Raw genomic sequence first — 17,452 nt, 5'->3', positions numbered from 1 at the left:
CCCTAGGCTGAGGAACTTCCACATGTGCTAGCACTCCCCATCCCCCCCAAAAAGCCAGAGAGGATCAGTTTCAATAGTTATAATCATCTACTCTTGTGGACTTAATCCTTTCCCATGCTCTTCAAAATAGTTTAAACAGATTTTAAAACTTTAATCAGACTAGCAAATGCACCCTACCTCCATGTTACAGTGATATTAAGATGCAAATGTTTTTACCCTTTAACAGCTCAGAAATTGTGAGAGATCACACAATCTATGGCATGTTGGAGTTTGACTGGCAGCACTGCTTTCTTCTGGGTGGTACATAAAACAACGATGATGTATCTCATAACCGATGAGACCTTAGATTTGACGAAATGTAGTCAACTAAGAAGACTGACCATATTGTGTCATGAGTTTACTGTGCAGATCATTTAATCCATCTTAAAGCAAAACTTAACAAGTTTTACCGAGTAGCTAATTATTACATGGGAGAGTGACAGTGAGGTACTGGGGGAAAATGATACGGTTTCGAAGACAAACTTGGGTCTGAATTTGGCTCATTCACATAGCAAGTAATCTTAAGGAAAAGTACGCTATTCTGAGTCCCAGAAAAAAAACTGGTATATCTACCTTGCATGTGAATGAATTAGCACATACAAAGTGGCTGGTACTTAGTAAGTGCTGAAGTATGCGCCCTGTCTTTACTTGATACAGGTTCTTATCGCTTAATTCAATAACCTCTAAAGAAGATTCACTGAGGGATTTCCTGTAGTGGCTCAGTGGAAACAAATCTGACTAGTAACCATGAGGTTTCAATCCCCGGTCTTGCTCACTGGGTTAAGGATCTGGTGTTGTCGTGAGCTGCGGTATAGGTCCCAGATGCAGCTCGGATCTTGCGTTGCTGTGGCTTTGGCATAGGCCAGCAGCTGTAGCTCCAATTCAACTCCTAGCCTGGGAACTTCCATATGCCGTGGGTTTGGCCCTAAAAAGCCAAAAAAAAAAAAAAAAAAAAGAAAGCAAGAAAGAAAAGATTCACTGAAACTCTGAATAAGGTATGATTTGGGACCCTTGATGGATCAGGCTGCAATATATACATTAAAAAACTTGGCATGTAAGGGAAAAAAACCTCACTCTTCTTACCTGGAGTCTCTTGGGTTCTCATGATAGTTTTCTTTGAGACCGTTTGGCTTAAAACAGTTTGTGAAGGTGTTTCATCTTCTGAAGAATAGATACAACAATTGTACAATTAGAATATACCTACTGAGTAAAGATTATGCATATTAACAACAATATATAAACACAAATGCAAGTAATCCATTCCTTTAGAAATATGCAGTTAGGTTTACCAAAACGTAGGACTTTAGTCAATAAAAAAGACAATATAAAAATAAACTATTCACCAATGATGCTTTACAACAAAAATACATTACTTTAGAAAATTTCAAAGATGGGCTATAGTGTCATAAATGATGTGGAAGGAAGGAGAAGAGTGAAAAATGTTTCTAAAACATTTTAGGTCCTAATAGATTTACTAAAAGAGAAGTCAATCCTTTACCTGTTTTAAAAAACTGGCTTATACAACTGCACCAGCCTGGGTGGGAGAGTCAATACAATTTAACATATTTACTGCCTACTAAAGCATTTTTCCAGATACTGGAGACATAGAACAAATTTAAGCACTGAAATATAACATGATCCTTCAAATATGTAAGATGTGGAGGTCCCGTTGTGGCTCAGTGGTTAACGAATCCGACTAGGAACCATGAGGTTGCATGTTCGATCCCTGGCTTCGCTCTGTGGGTTAAAGATCCGGCGTTGCCGTGAGCTGTGGCGTTAGGTCGCAGATGCGGCTCGGATCTGGCATTGCTGTGGCTCTGGCGTAGGCCGGTGGCTACAGCTCCAATTAGACACCTAGCCTGGGAACCTCCATATGCTGCAGGAGCGGCCCAAGAAATAGCAGAAAGACCAAAAAAAAAAAAAAAAAGATATGTAAGATCTTTGTCTTCAGGAAGTTTATAATGTTAAAAGAGAGAAAAAACTAATATGTGGGCTAAAGTGTCTTGAATTACTACTTCCAATAGTAACTTACATATCTTTAGCAGTTTCCAAAATCAAAACATCTTCCAATGTGTCAACACTTCCTCCTGTCAAGAGGTAAACCTGCAGCCTATTACTGTGCTCTACACTGAAAATCCACCTCCTCCTCATATCCATCAGTGGGTCTATCACTAACTATGTAATCCCATTATGATTCAACTCCCCTGATTTTATGTCATAGGTGCCCTACTTGGGGTCAACAGTAAAGTTCCTCTGGAACTCCCTCTTAGATGGGAGAGAGACGGCAGGGTGGGAGAGGATGGATTAAGAGAGTTGATTCACCTGTGACTTTCCTACATCTCTACAATCACTCTGTCAGTATTCTTGTGGCCCCTTTAGACGATGATTAATTAAGGGTCTTGCTTTGTTGGGCTACTCCTTAACCACTGAGGTTAGACTGAGGATCCCCAATATGCCCGTGCCTAATTTTTGGCAGAAACTCATGACACTCAGGAAAGAGTGATCAGCTCAAGTTTATCAGACACTGGGAGCTTCAAGTTCGGGATAAATGCTTTACCCCATTTCGGTGTTAAGTATTTGGGTGAGGTCTCAAGGCAATTCATCAACTACACCAAGCCCTCAAAACGGCCACTCACAAAATTCTCCCTCTCTCCCTACCTGGGTAGTGATGGAAAAAGACTGGAAGGTTAGATGAGATCCAAAATTCTCAGCTGGGGACTTCTGGCCTCAGAGATTTAAAGGAGGAAATGGAAGTGGTTTGGTAGAAACATCCGCAGGACAGAGAAAACCGGCAAGAAACCGACCCTGGAGTGATTCAGTGTCCCGCCTACCGCCTAACTCGCCTTCCTAACGTGCAGGCCTGCAGACCAGTGGCAAGCCTCGACACCCCTAAACTGATGCCCCGGGATGCACGCGGCTCCTGAGCTCTGCTGAAGTCGCTCTGCACGACTTCCTTTCCTTCCAGCATCCCCGCCCCTGCCTCTTTCCCGCCAGCGGTCGGGGCGGACCCGGCGTGGGGGCGCACGTCCACCCGGGCAGAGGCGCCCAGGAGCGGATGAGCGCCAGGCAGGCAGGCAGGCAAGTAGGCACACGCAGCGCGCACACCCTCCGCGCGCGGCCCCGCCCGCGGCACTCCCTCCCTGGCTCTCGGCTGCGACTGTTACCTCCGTCGGCCTCACCTTCAGATGAATGGGAGTCCCGTAATCCTCTCCTGGTCGTGACCGGAGACGACTGGAGCGGAGGCGGCTGTGAGTGAGGCTGCTGCTGCTGCTGCTGCTGGAGGCGGGTACCCCTTCGCGTTTTCATCTCCTCGGCTTCCGGGAGCCGCGGCTGCCTCTGCCGCCGAGACCGAAGGTAATAAGCGCTTTCTCTCACTTCCTCTTTCGCTGAATCGGGCCGGAACTCTTCTAGCGGAATCTGCCTTCCCACCGGGACCTTTTCTTTGGCCGCCCGGGGCTCGAAGTCGCCGTACACTTCGGGCGGCTCTTCTGAGAACCTCACTTCCCGCCGGCTGTGGCGCGGCGGCGTAGGAGTTCCGTACGCAGGCGCATCACTGCCGCCGCCATTTTGAGGGGCGAGCCGGGACCTTCCTTCCCTCAGCGGGGCCCTGGGCGTGACGTACACCCCCCATCCTTCCCTCACCGGCTCCGCCCGCCGCTCCTCGCTCGCCATAGTTGTTGACGTAGCTTGAGTCGATCGCTAAGATGATTTCGGGGGAGCCTGTAGATTCTTCTCCCTTTGCGGGCGATGGCTTTTCGGGGTAGTGGGCGGTGGTGTCGGCGGTCAGGGAGGCAGTTGAGAGTCGCCCGGGCTGCCGCTGGCGTCGTCGCTGCTGTGCTGCAAACCTGCCTCTGGGCCCATGGTGTGTTCTGAGGGCTGTGGGACAGGCAGTGCCGGTGCTGGGTCAGCTGCCGCGGGTCACTCCCGCCTCTTGGCTGAAGGCACCAAAGAGGAGGAGAAGAGGGAGGAGGACGTCGCTGTTCTCAGCCTTCGGGGAGGAGGGGTGGGGGACGACGGAGAAGGGACAACTGGCTGGGCAAGTAGCCAGTCCTCTGCCCAGCTGCTCGTGGCGACTATTTGTTGCCCGCACGCAGGAGACGCCCGGGCCGGCCCGGCCCCCATACCGAGTCCCTGGGGAAGGCGGGGCGAGACGGGCTCGAGGGGGAGTTTCGGTCCTTGAGCCCAGGCTGTTGCGCACTTTCCCCGCTGCCTTTTTGATCGACTGCTGCCTTAGCCGTACCTTTCCATGTGCCCCTAGCAGGGGTGATAAGAAAGGTACTTTTGCAGGTGTCCTCTCTGCTTGGAGAAAATATTAGTTTCAAGCTCCTGGTGAAGGCAGTTAACCGGTTTTAGGTTTTTAAGTCACTAGTTGAGTGTACAAAATCGGATCTACAGGTTGACTCGGGTGGATTCCCGTGTGTAAAATGCACACACAGCGAACATAGTCTTATTCCTGGCTTCGTATAAAAGCTCTATTCCAGCAGCACTGTTCAGAAACCATGTTAGTGCTGTGTTACAGGCAGAATCGCTTAGGTTTCTGCCTGTTAGGAACTGCACTTAGTTTAGTCTTGTTTATACAATACAGCCAAAGAAACTGAAGGAGTAGCAGCATGGGAAATGACACTTTTTAAAAATCTTTGGTGAAAAGCATCTTCTTCCTCGTCAACCTGCATTAGATATTATTTGGAAAATATGTGGGACTTAGATCTTTTCTAACAAAATGCTGGGAAGTGTTCACACTTGGTTAGTACCCGCCTTTTATTTTTTAGGCAATAGTTTATAAGGTGCCTATTAAATTACTCATTCATATGATAAAGGTTCTGTAATAAAGTCATTAAAGTGTATAAAACTTTATAGGATTACTAATCAGGAATGCATATATTAAGAGCCTCTTTAAAACAGTTGCCAGGACAGGTGACTATATAGAAACTTGGACGTTAACAGTATATTTGCTTAGGATTTTCCCTCTTTTGTCTAGGTAATAAGGATACATAATTCTAGCTCTGCCCTACGTGCCTCTCACACCTAGTAATCTTACAAATACCAACTTTCATCACTAACTGAGGTAAAGCTAAACTCTTGTCAAACCAGATGTTCTGCTGTAGATGTTTTCCAGACTACAGGGGTGGCCCAAAAGAGGTGACATTGCATAGACAGTAGATTTGTAGCTAATATAAGGGAATTGCTTGGCCATCAATACCAAAAGGAATCATGAGCTCTGGATGTTACTTTAGGAGTTTGAGATATGTGGAGGAATTTAGTGAATCAAAAGAGAACAAGAGAAGAAATGATTAGAACAATGTACTCATTAATTTAAGCGTCTACTAGGATATATGAATATGTATTCATAAGTATATGAATTAAATTAATGAGAGTTTTCTTTACCCTGAGAGAATTTGCCATGTATTAGGGAAGACATGCAAAATAGTAAAATTCAGGTTAAGTGACTGGCATTAAGTGAAATACCTTGCTCTTAGGCCTAGGTCTAGAAATCTAATGTTCTTGACACTGGATTTCTAAGTAAAGGAGCTATTTTAAATGATAATTTTTGAACGTGAATTTTTAGTTTAGGGTAACCAGAAATCCTGTTATTTACTGAGAAAGAATTTATCAAGTCATTGTGCATAGTATCTACATTTCTGGTCAATAGGGAAATAACTTTGGGGATTGTACTTGGTAGAAAGAGGTAACATTGTTATTTTTAATAAGGAAATGATTAAAATATTTAGAGGAAGAAAATTAAAGACATAGGAGTTAGCTGCATTTATTCCCCATCTCACATCAACAGAAAAATATTTTCAAGACTTAATACAAATGAAAACATCTAGCTTGAGATATTATACTGAAATTAAGAAATTAAAACTCAACAAAGTGACTAGAATGTAGTATTCTTCCTCTTATTGTTTGTTGAATTAGAAATTGCAGTCAAACAATTAAAAAGCATCCAAGATGTTCCCAAATCCTGTGTCTTCTGCCAAAAGAGGATGGTTGCAAGGTGAAGACACCAAAAATCAGTTACATGAAGAAGCATTAGTCCAGTTAATATTGGGGGTTATGCTATGCACCAGACAAAAGCTGTTCTAGGTGCTGGGATACAGCAGTAAAAGAATAGACCTAAAACCAACCCTCCCTGCCTTGGATTTCATATTCTATGGGAGTCAGATAAAAATTATAGTAAGTAAAATAGTGCGTTGGTCAGAAGTGTTTGGAAAAAAATTAGCAGAGGGGAAGTCGAGATTTATGTAGATTTCTTCTATGCTGTCTTGAATTGGTGCAGGTCAGGAACTAGAATTTTAGACTTGACTTTGCCCAATTAGTTGTTCTTGGGTAAATTGCCATCTCAATTTTCACATTTATAAGATTAATAGATCAGATAATGGCTTTTATTCATCATTTACTACTGTCATTTAGCAGACACTCTTGCGCACATTAGCTCATTTACTCACAGCCACCTGATGAGGTATGTAGTAGCCCTACCCCCATTGGACACCAGCAAACCGAGGTTTAGATCAGGACAAGCATCTCGTAATGGTAGAGGCCAGGTTCTAAGTCAAGTCGGACTGGTGCTTGCCATTATCATGGGGTAGTGCCCCTCACTGTGTTGCTTCCACTGGTTCTTTGAGCCTATGAACTTTCGGAGTTTTTCTAAGGGAGAATTAGGGTCATCCGACGTCTGGCAGAGAGACGCTCGCCTCCGGGTCAGAGAGCAGCGCGAGTGCGCGCTCACGGCGCCTGCAGCCTCGTGCCCGGGCGCTGGCCGGCGCCGGGGAGTGAGAGGGAGGTGCCGACTGCAGGGAGGAGGGGCCGGCGCCTACCAGTCCCAGCATTCCGCGGGCGCCTGCCCTCCCCTCGGAGGTCGCCGTCACGTGGGCTGGGACGGGGACGACGTTCTGTTCTGCCGCGTCGGAGGGGTGCAGCCCGGCGTTGGGGAGCAGAAAGGACCCTCGAAGGGCTCTCCTGACGTTGACAGTCGACGATTTAAAGCCCCGCTAGAATTTGTAAGTGAGTAAAATGTATATACAACTTTTCCATGTTTTAATATTTGATCTGATATCTTCTTTTTAAATATCTTTCAGAAACGATCCCTCCCCACCCCCACCTCCCTACCGCAAAACCCTTAAACGGAGCAGGTTGGAGGTATATTTTTGTTTTGGAGTGGAAAAAGAGAAACAGAATTGTGTAAACATTAAATAGAGCAAGGTGGGAATAAATGCTTGGTTCGGACTTTGCGATGAGAAGCAGAATTCCTGTAAGGTTCAAATGTAAACGGGCAAACTACCAGTACAGGTGGTGATTACTCTCTTTTCTTCCGTGCTTAACAGGATCCCATCCATTCGTCGTCTTGATCCTTGTAAGATAGTGCCCACCCTCCCGCCCCGCCTTTTAGCCTTAATGGTACTGAAAAGACCAAGTTTGAAGTAAGACTCTATAATTACTAATTTCTTACATAGCGTATAGGTATTCCCAACTGTATTATCATACCTAGTGAGAAAGTTTTCTTCTTTTTCCCTCCTTCAAAAAAGTGTACTCTCTACTAAATCAGTAATGCTTGTTTCGTACACAGATACAGAAATGAGTTATCTTAATCTGATTCAACGTATTTTGTTTCAGTTTTACCTGTCTTTCGGTTTTAAAACATTTTGTTTTGGATCTAGATCCAACATAAACCATTTTGTTTTGGATCCTTTCCTAATCTGTTTTTTAAGAATCGGGGCTGTGGTTGTTATCCATATTTATCAGTTTTGTTTTTCAAGCACAGGGCTCGTATATAAATGGCCAGTGGAAAATAATTTAATTTCAAAAGGAACTAGTGGTAGAGGAACTAAAAACGTTCCTGAAGGCCTTTGTGTAGACTAGAACAGTTGGAAAAACTGACATTTGCTGTGACAATTTTGAGAGCCTCCCCTCAGTAATGTTTATTATGCTGAATGCAGAGTCCACAACTTGATTACCAGTTTTGCTGCTGGTTTATCACATAGCCATACGTGACTCATTTAAGCTCTGTTTCACTTGTTTTTCTTCCTAACGCAGAGATAATACTAGCCCGAGAGTCTCCATAATTCACACATAAAGTAACTTAAGAATTTAACTAATTATTTGAGGATTATTGGGAATTTTAATAATGTGTAGTGTCTGGTATGTAATTTATTTTTGCCTAGGAAACAATTGTAAACTGTATGCAACAGAAATCCAATTTCTCTGAAGTGTCACTTGAACTTCTCGAAGGAAAGTTTGCTCAGAAAAGCACAGTTTGCTCTAGGCTTTTAACTTTGTATTTAGAATTGTAATTGTGTTAAAATTTCAGTAATAGTCTATATTTTATGGCTACTACTGTGTCCCCCAAGAGAGAATTCAGTATAGTGATTATCATTTATTATAAGTTTTGCACAGCAGATCAAATATTTATGAATCAAGAAAGAAAATTAAATGGGATAGTTTAAGGACTCAGTAAGTGGAAACAGTTATTAATTGGACTGCTTAACTCTTAACTAATATTAAAAGAATTGGCATATGGTTTTGGTAATCAAAATAGAAAGAAAAGGAGTTCCTGTCGTGGCTCTGTGGAGACGAATCTGACGGGTATCCATGAGGACGCAGGTTTGATCCCTGGCCTCGCTCTGTGAGTTAAGGATCCGGCATTACCGGGAGCTGTTGTGTAGGCCGCAGACATGGCTTGGATCTGGTGTTGCTGTGGCGGTGGTGTAAGCCAGCAGCTACAGCTCCAATTTGACCCCTAGCCTGGGAACCTTCATATGCTGCAGGTGTGGCCCTAAGAGACAAAAAAAGAAAATTCACCTGTAATTCCATTACCTCAACAAATCAAATTATTTTGACTTTTATGTACTCTTTAGCCCTTGACCATGGGTATATATAATCTAAATGTAATAAAATTTTTGAAAAAAATGCAAATTTAAACATTGGTTTGTAAATTTCTCAGAGCTTTAATTATATAAATAGAGCTTTCTGGTTCTGCCTTTGTTCTCATCCGTCTACTGAAGAAACAACGGGACTTTCCTCTAGCCCAGTTTCCTCTTGCTTTCCCCACTCCAAAAAATAAAACAACTGTCTAGTTGCACTTTTACTTAATAGTTCAAATAATTATAAACACTTCTTCCTGAGACTTCTTTTGTGTCCCCATAGTGTTAAGGGCTGCACATTTTTCTCTTTAACCCTCATAATGCTGCTTTCATCTAGGTAGTGTTATTCCATTTTGTGGTTAAGAAAACCAGGGAACTGGGGGAGAGTTCACCAAGTCAGGCGCTGGAGCTCTCATTCAGGCCTAGGCAGTCTGACTTTGGAGGACAGTGCTGCAAGGGTCTCATATTTATAGATTCACTGTGTGGATGTTGGGTCACATATATAGGCAGGAGTTGATCCTGGAGGCTGATGTGCAACTTCTTTGTATAAGAGTAACAAACAGTATTTGTACTTTATAACTACCATGACCACCACATGTAAAACAAATTTTTCAGAAAAACAAGGGTAGGGATGTGTTTAGTGCCTTAACAGGTGAAGCATTCACTTATGGTTTTATTAGTTGTGGCAGTAAAAATATGATTTAGGAGTTCCCATCGTGGCTCAGCAGAAATGAACCTGACTAGCATCCATGAGGACGCAGGTTCGATTCCTGGCCTCGCTCAGTGGGTTAAGGATCCAGCATTGCCTTGAGCTGTGGTGTAGGTCGCAGACAAGTCTCAGATCTGGTGTTGCTGTGGCTGTGGTGTAGGTGGGCAGCTCCAGCTCCGATTTGACCCCTAGCCTGAGAACCTCCATATGCCACGGGTGCAGCCCTAAAACAAACAAAAATATATACGATTTATACCCGAGACAACTTATTAAGACTAAATGTACCCTTTTAAAATTAGAGATAAACATGGTATGGTATATAGTGACAGGAAACCAGCTTTTCTTCATTGAAACAGTGCTTCTTTAACCTTATAGCAGGTGTCACAATTATCTGGTGAACTTGTTAAAACGAAGATTCCTGCACCAGACCCTCAAAGATTCTGGTCTGGTGAGTCTAGGATGGGACCCAAGAATTTGAGGTTCTGATGAGCTCCCAGGGGATGCTAATGATTTCCAGGTAATGAGTTTCATAAGGAAACAAATATTAGTGGTGCTTGTTCTCATAGTGAAACCCCAGTAGCAGTGGGCACCTGAGCCCTTGTTTTTAAGCACTATCCTCTGATAAAAGGAACCAGGAATTTTTTTTTTTTTTTTTTTTGAGAAGTCCTTGATTCCAGGGCTGGGACAGGGAGAATACAAGATAAGCCTGGAACATCTTGTGATGCCTTGAATTAAGGAAATGCTCAAAAAAGTTGGCTTGTTGAAAGGACACGGAAGCAACTTGAAGGAGCTCATGACGGCCAAAGTTGGAACAACTTGAGTAACAAAGTGAATAATGGTAGTACTAGAATTTAACCCATAAAGTAAGTGGTCATGACACCATACTGACATAGGGTTTGAGAAGGAACAACTCCAAGAATTTGTCAGAAATCGTAGCAGACTCTGATCCTTTGTGCATTGCTTTTTGCCTCTACATGGGTCAACCTAAACCTGAGATACAAGGCAAGGGAATTGGGAGGAAGTAAGAGGAAGGGTAAGAAGGAAGAGACCTTCTGTAGTCAGAAAAAAATACATATCTGAACTAATCCAGGTGTCCAGTCCCCATATAAGGAACAGTTCCCTGAGGAAGTAAGTACAGTGCTTTTATTAGTTTTTAGTACTTTCTCAACCTCCTTTTCAAAAATTTGGAGTAAGTACTATTCAGTGAAAACACTGGGAAGTGAATGGGAGATGGTGAAAATAATAATCCCAGCATATTATGACAATGGATACGGTACAGAGGAATGAGCAAGACTTACTTAGTTTTCAGCACACACAAAACCAGTGCAGAAATTCCTAAGTTTGGCACTAGATCTCCCTGTTTAAAAAGTGCATATTAACCTTAAAGGTTTAGCTGCAGGTGTTTTAAATTGAAACTCTAGACAGAATTTGAACCATGGACTTTCATTCCATGAGGGCAAGGAAGATCGAAATGCACCAGTAAATTCTAAGCCAGTTGTTCCCTTTTATGGAATGCCAGCAATGCACACACGCATATCTGCTATGTTTGTCAGTTCTTGGGTGACCAAAGAACGTTTTTTTGTGTTGTTTTTTTTTTCCCCATTCAGCTTATCTGTTCTTTGTAAGAGGGAACAGCATGCATGCTAAACAGTGGATTGTTGTCATCCATATAACTTCTTTCTGTGATCTCCAGGCTTTGCCAAATTAAAGGTAGCTCCTCACAAAACAAGCTGAAAACTGTTTTTCAGGACCATGTATTTTCATAATATATTTTTAACAAGGAATTATTGAGATTATGTGAATTTAAAGAGTGATTCTTGATTTCATACTCCGTAATTTCCCAATGTCTGAATTCAGATCTCGTTTTGAAATATGAAGCTCATAAGGTTTCACTTTGTGTATGAAACTTAGTAAAGAAACTGTCTCATACAAATAATAGGGTTTTTTTTTTGGTTTTTTTTTGTCTTTTTGCTATTTCTTTGGGCCGCTCCCGCGGCATATGGAGGTTCCCAGGCTAGGGGTCGAATCGGAGCTGTAGCCACCGGCCTACGCCAGAGCCACAGCAACGCAGGATCCAAGCCGAGTCTGCGACCTCCACCACAGCTTAGGGCAACACCGGATCGTTAACCCACTGAGGGAGGCCAGGGATTGAACCCGCAACCTCATGGTTCCTACTCAGATTCGTTAACCACTGCGCCACGACGGGAACTCCAAAATAATAGTTTTGATTATTGATTGGCCTTAGAAGAAAATAATCCATGGAAGAAAATATTTAAAATGGAAACTCTAGAAAATTTAGAACATTTATATTTTTTATGTGTCTGTTCTTTTGATTTTCTATATTGTATGTGAACTTGGCTGAGGTTGAAGTTTAAGGAATATATTTTCTCAGAGAAGCTACCCCAATCCCAACTCAGTCTGAAACTCGTATTATCCTGCCACTAAAAAGAACAAGGGAATTCTTGTTTATCCAAGGCAGATTTGAGCTAGCTTCCATTTAGGAAATATCGAAGAATGATAATAGAATCAGAATATTTAGAGATGATAATTTAATATGTATTGAGCTGCCGTTGTTTAGTAGATAGAAATTTCACTGGTTTAAAATAGAACTGCATTTTCTATTTTGATATTAAAGTACTGTTTTCTAAATTTTCCTCTTAATAAAGCTGCATGAAGAATCTTAAATTTACTTTAATTCTCACTCACACACAAAATCTGATTTGGGGAGTTCCCATTGTGGCTCATCAAGTTAAGAAGCCAACATAGTGTCTGTGAGGACGCATGTTTAATCCCTGGTCTCCCTCAGTGGCTTAAGGATTCGGCATTGCCTCAAGCTATGTTGTAGGCCGCAGATGCAACTTGGATCCAGGGTTGCTGTGGCATAAGGTGGCAGCTGCTGCTCTGATTGGACCCCTAGCCTGGGAATTTCCATATGCCACAGGAGTGGCCGTAAAAAGAAAAAAATCTGATTTGTATTTTTCTTTTGTATAGTTAGACCTCTGTATCCACAGGTCCCTCACCTGTGGATTCAACCAACTACAGATTGAAAATATTCTTATAAAAGAATTCCAGAAAGTTCCAGAAAGCAAAACTTGAACTTGCTGTGCCTTCGCAACTATTTACATAGCATTTAGATTGTATCAGGTATAAGTAATCTTGAGATGATTTAAAGTATGCAGCAGGATGTGGGTAGGTTATGTGCAAATACTATGCCATTTTATATAAGGGATTTGAGTGTCTGTGGATTTTGGTATCCATGAGTGGACCTGGAACCAATCTCCCACTGATGCTGAAGGACAGCTGTGTTAACAGTTATGTGATAGAGAAGCCCTTTAAACTTTGGTTTTTGCCCGCTGTTGTTGGCTAGAAGGTTTGCTTGAAAATAAGGACATTCCAGCTTCTTCTGTGGGTTCTCCTGAATTTCCTGTGTTCTCTACAGGCAATTTTTATATCCACCTAAAAGCCCGTAACCTTTACCTAAAGCACTGGTTCCAATCTGGATTCTCTGCACATCTCAAAGTCCTACAAGATTTCTTTCTTTGTATTTATAGTACTTGGCATTGGGCCTAGTACATGGCGGTTTTCTCAGTGGTCATTAGAGTAATGGTGGTTCCTAAGGCATTTTCAATTTCTACAAGCCGGTAACCATACATTTACCTCAAATCAATTACTTTTGACTTAAGCTAAGGGAGTTGAGGAAGGAAAACAAATCCAGAATATCTAAATCTTTCTACTTTTATGTTATAGGAGTTTTGAGTATTATTTGTAACTATTGAATATTGAAATTTTGAAAATATTGACTATTGAAAATTTCTAAACCAGGGCTAATAAAGAGTTTTCTTTTCTTAGAAGTTCTCATTTGGCAGATCTACCTCATGAATAAAATGAGAAAATGAAGTTATTACAAGAATGCTGATGGTTTAGGCATTTTCCAAGTGAGATTTGGGGTGGGGGCGGGTAAGAATAGACATTGCCTCTGATAATAAAATAATTAGGAACCATTATGGTTCTGAACCATTTCACATTCCTTTGGGAGTCTAAAAGTATGTACAGTTGACCTTAGAATAACAGTTTGAGATGTGTGGGTCCACTTACATGTGGATTTTTTCCCAACAATGAATGCTACAGTACTAGACGGTCTGTGGTTGATTGAATCCAAGGATGCAGAAGGACGGATACAGAGGAACTGCATCTATGAAGGACTGACTGTAAGTTATATGCAGATTTTCAACTGCTTGAGAGTTTGGACTCCTAACCCCCATGGTGCTTAAGGGGCAACTGTAGTCTCTTCCCAGAAAAAAAAAAAAAGGCTGTATGTAACTTCAGGGGATTTAGGACTACCTGAAGCCTATCCTGGATTTTTTCGAGTGAAAGTGGGAAATTAACGAGAGACAAGTTCTCCCACCCCTGTATGCCTTCCTAATCCCATCCTCTCCCCTCCCATCCAAGGTCATGATTATCCTTGTGCTTATTCTTTTCTTTTTGGCTTTATTGCGTATTTATTCGTAAACAGTATACTGACATTTTATGTAAATGGAGACTGTGTAAGAGAGAGTATGTGTGTGTGTATTCTTCCATTACTTGCTTTTTATTTTTTAGTTCCGTATTCTTGAGTTTCATCTCTGTCTGGAAGGGGATACCCCAATGCATCTTTTATTCATGTTTTTAAATAAGCACATAGAGTTTTCTCTAGGGTAGTTACCTACAAATACAATGACTGAGATATAGGAAGTATACATCCTCAGCTTTACTAGATAATGCCAGGTTAATTCCAAAAGTGGTTTTATTAACTTATGCTCCTGTCATTAGGGGATAGGGATTCAAGTAAGTCTCCATTCTCACCATGTACTCACTCAGGAAATGTTTATTGAGCATGTAGAGCAGTAAATAAAAAGACAAAACACCCTACTCTCAGAGTTTAGGTTTTAGTAGAGACAAAACCCAAAATATTTAATATATCAAAATGGTGCATGTTTTGTGGGGGGGTGGTAATGAAGCAGGGAGAGGGGATATTACTGCCCTCACAGCCACATGGGGATTAGAGACTAAGGGGATGAAGGATAACCCGAAGCTCTGGGCTTCCTGCGTGACTGGCATAAACAGAGGTATAGATAATGTGAGACTGATTGGTCCTCGGGCTTTCCAGTAGATAGGTAGTGAAGCTGGAAGGATGAGAAGTGGGGGTACATTGAGAATCTTGTCAGCAGTATTTTTGAGAGGCCCCCTTCTCTCTACCAGTAGGGATAAGGCTAAGAAATGAGGTTGGGAGGCTGCTAATAGGTGGTCTTATTTTAAGCATTTAGTACTTTCAACTATTACCCAGAGTGGTTTGGAGGACCGAGGCGGGGAGGAGGGGGGGTCTTATCTGGAACATAGGGAACACTGGCGTTCTCTTCAGTCAGGAATACTTGGAGCTCTAGTAATTGCTGAATTCTCGAAGTTGGAGAAATGAAGGTTGGGGGAAAGGGTGGATTTATTCTGAGCTTTTGGAGCATGAGGGCTATTTCTTGACTTTGCCGGTGGAAATGTGGAGTCCCGGCGGAGGGATAGTCTTGCCCAGGGTTTAAAAGGCTCCCGTTGTCCAACTTATTAATTTTTGCCAATCGGCAGATGTGAAATAGTACCTTGTGGTTTTAATTGAATTTCCCCCTTTCATTCTTAAAATCCAAAAGCCTCTATCTTTTCTGTGTCAGACTTAGTCATATAATTTTAGCACTAACTTTTTTTGCTAAACCCGATGACCCTGTGGGTTTTATTCATCATCTGTCTGCTCCATGTTTTGGACACCCAGGATTTCCCAATTCAACAACCGAAACTTTTACTGTAGTGGCTTTTAACAGTAGATACTCAGTGAAATCTGTTACACCCTGTGTTGTCACCGTAGTGGCCATTGAGTCAGGAACCCCATCTTCTGCCTGAGGAGCCGAATTGGTAGCCCTCATGCATGGTTTGTCACCTCACCTCAAAAAAAAAAACACATCAGTATATCTAGAGTGATTTCTCTCTCACCTCATCTGGGGTGGCCCCATGTTGCAGCACTGTCGGAGGCTACTCTTTAGTTGTCTTTTCAAGTTGCCTTTTTAGGAGTTCCTGTTGTGGCTTAGTGGGTTAAGAATCCAGCCAGTATCTATGATGCAGGTTTGATCCCTGGCCTCACTCACTGGGTTAAAGGAGCTGGCATTGCCGCAAGCTGTGGTTGGTGTAGGCTGCAGACATGGCTCAGATCAAGCTGTGGCTGTGGTGTAGGCCAGCAGCTACAGCTCTGAGTCAACCCGTGGCCTGGAAACTTCTATATGCTGCAGGTGAGGCCCTAAAAAGACCAAACAACAACAAAAAACTTCAGAAGACCAAGATACTGCACTCATAGAATAAATGGGAGATGCTATGTATAAAAAATAAAATGAAGTTGCCTTTTTAAAATCTCAGAATCACAGCCACTATTGATAATCTGTAAGGAAAATTCTTTCTTCTTGGTCACAACTAAGGGTGTAACTCCCTCTGCTTTTCAGGCTATATCTTTATGCAGTTTTAACCCTTACACCTTCCCTAGTATCCCCTAGTGCTCGCATAGGATCAGGCCCTGGAATTCACAGAACACTGGAGAAAGGCAGAGGGTATACTGTGCTCTGATGGTCTGCGGCACTCCCTCGGTGGCCATCTCACTGTCCCATACATCCTGCTCTATCCCACCTTGTTTATTTGTTCCATTCAGTGTCATGCAGGAGTACAAAGGTGATAGCATCTGTGAATGCCAACTGATTTACTCAGTGTTTTCCAAGAATAGCCCAGGACTATACCTTAATTGCCTTTTTCAACTTAAAATGTGTATGAGCCTATTAAGATAGATGTGGGCAATGAGACGTGTCCCTGGTGGTCTCTTTTTCAGCCTTCAAGAGGATTTCCTCCAACTTCCTATGGTTCTTAAAAATATCATGTAATGATTTTGTAAGCTTTCCCCTGCATGGACTGAAGTCTGTTTTGGAAGGCTGGCACCATTGTTCATGTTCCCCTACCCATTATGGCACCCATTTCACAGAAGAGAGATAAGAGAAATCTCAAAGTTTTACCATGTTAATTACACATAATTATACAGACTTTATTATTCCCAGAGTGTGAAAGGAGTAGGAAAAAGATATATATAGTCCTAGACAAAAATTAAGCTTGGAGTTTCCTTGTGGCACAGCAGGTTAAGAATTCAGCATTGTCCCTGCAGCAGCTCAGGTTGCTGCTGTGGTGTGGGTTGGATCCCTGGCCTGGGAACTTCCACACGCCACGAGCATGACCAAATAAATAAGTAAAAATAAGCTAGTACAAATCTTAAATGAACCTAAACCCTCCTTATTGCCCAGTTAAGCATAACTTCCAACAGATAAGCTGATTTGAACTCATATGAAATTGTCATGGGGAAACCCATGAGACAGTTCTCATCTCCCGTGACTGACCCAAATGATTTCCAGGTGCATGCTTCTAATAGTACTGTGAGCAACTCAAAGCCCATATGAGTCGTCTGAAGTTTTATCATTTACAGGTATGTGAAGCATCCCCAGACCCTTCAGCCAACTCAACAGCAGCTACTTCTCTGTGACTGGGTCCTGTTAAGGTCCTCCCAAGAAAGACTTCATTGGATCCACGCTCAAGAGGACTCTACCAGGTTTTCCTGACCCTTCTACATCGCTATAAAGTGCCAAAGCCTTAAGATTTGGGTACGTGTGTTACAACGGCAAGAGGGCCAGCGCCTACCAAAGACCCTTTGGACCCGTCAGCTCCTCCGTTTCACCAAGCAGATGTAATAACTTACCAGCAAAGCAGAGTAAGCCAGGTGCCTCTGCAGGATACCACCAGCCAA

The 17,452-nt window shown here is 42.5% G+C and overlaps 2 protein-coding genes across 26 annotated transcripts in view; one reads left to right on the top strand and one right to left on the bottom strand.

Moving 5' to 3' along the window:
- TOR1AIP1 (torsin 1A interacting protein 1) overlaps nucleotides 1-3,963 on the bottom strand; it is a 51,257-nt gene extending 47,294 nt beyond the window's left edge. For 3 of the 6 annotated variants that reach the window (XR_014816361.1, XM_084977810.1, XM_021063744.2), the window contains exons 1-2: nucleotides 3,219-3,963; nucleotides 1,123-1,200 (exon numbers count right to left, since the gene is read on the bottom strand). Coding sequence is in view for 5 of the 6 variants with exons in the window: in XM_084977810.1 (XP_084833936.1) it covers nucleotides 1,123-1,200; nucleotides 3,219-3,711 (571 nt within the window). In the remaining variant the exon portion in view is untranslated. Of the gene's footprint in view, nucleotides 1-1,122; nucleotides 1,201-2,071; nucleotides 3,177-3,218 lie in introns of those variants that run through there. The other 3 variants (XM_084977811.1, XM_084977813.1, XM_084977812.1) reach the window with 2 other exon arrangements.
- TOR1AIP2 (torsin 1A interacting protein 2) overlaps nucleotides 3,020-17,452 on the top strand; it is a 40,356-nt gene continuing 25,923 nt past the window's right edge. For 4 of the 20 annotated variants that reach the window (XM_084974450.1, XM_084974449.1, XM_021102141.2 and 1 more), the window contains exon 1: nucleotides 6,920-7,037. The gene's annotated coding sequence lies outside the window, so the exon portion shown is untranslated. Of the gene's footprint in view, nucleotides 3,394-3,728; nucleotides 3,902-6,919; nucleotides 7,458-13,734; nucleotides 13,815-17,134; nucleotides 17,310-17,452 lie in introns of those variants that run through there. The other 16 variants (XM_084974461.1, XM_084974456.1, XM_084974458.1 and 13 more) reach the window with 10 other exon arrangements.

The sequence above is a fragment of the Sus scrofa genome, chromosome 9 (assembly GCF_054392235.1).
Source record: "Sus scrofa isolate SSC_HxYL_T2T_F1_AM1 chromosome 9, Sscrofa_HxYL_maternal_Yorkshire_Landrace_v2.0, whole genome shotgun sequence".
Lineage (NCBI taxonomy): Eukaryota > Metazoa > Chordata > Mammalia > Artiodactyla > Suidae > Sus > Sus scrofa.
The sequence above is the reverse complement of the archived record's forward strand: the minus strand, read 5'-3'. Positions and strand labels throughout refer to the sequence as shown.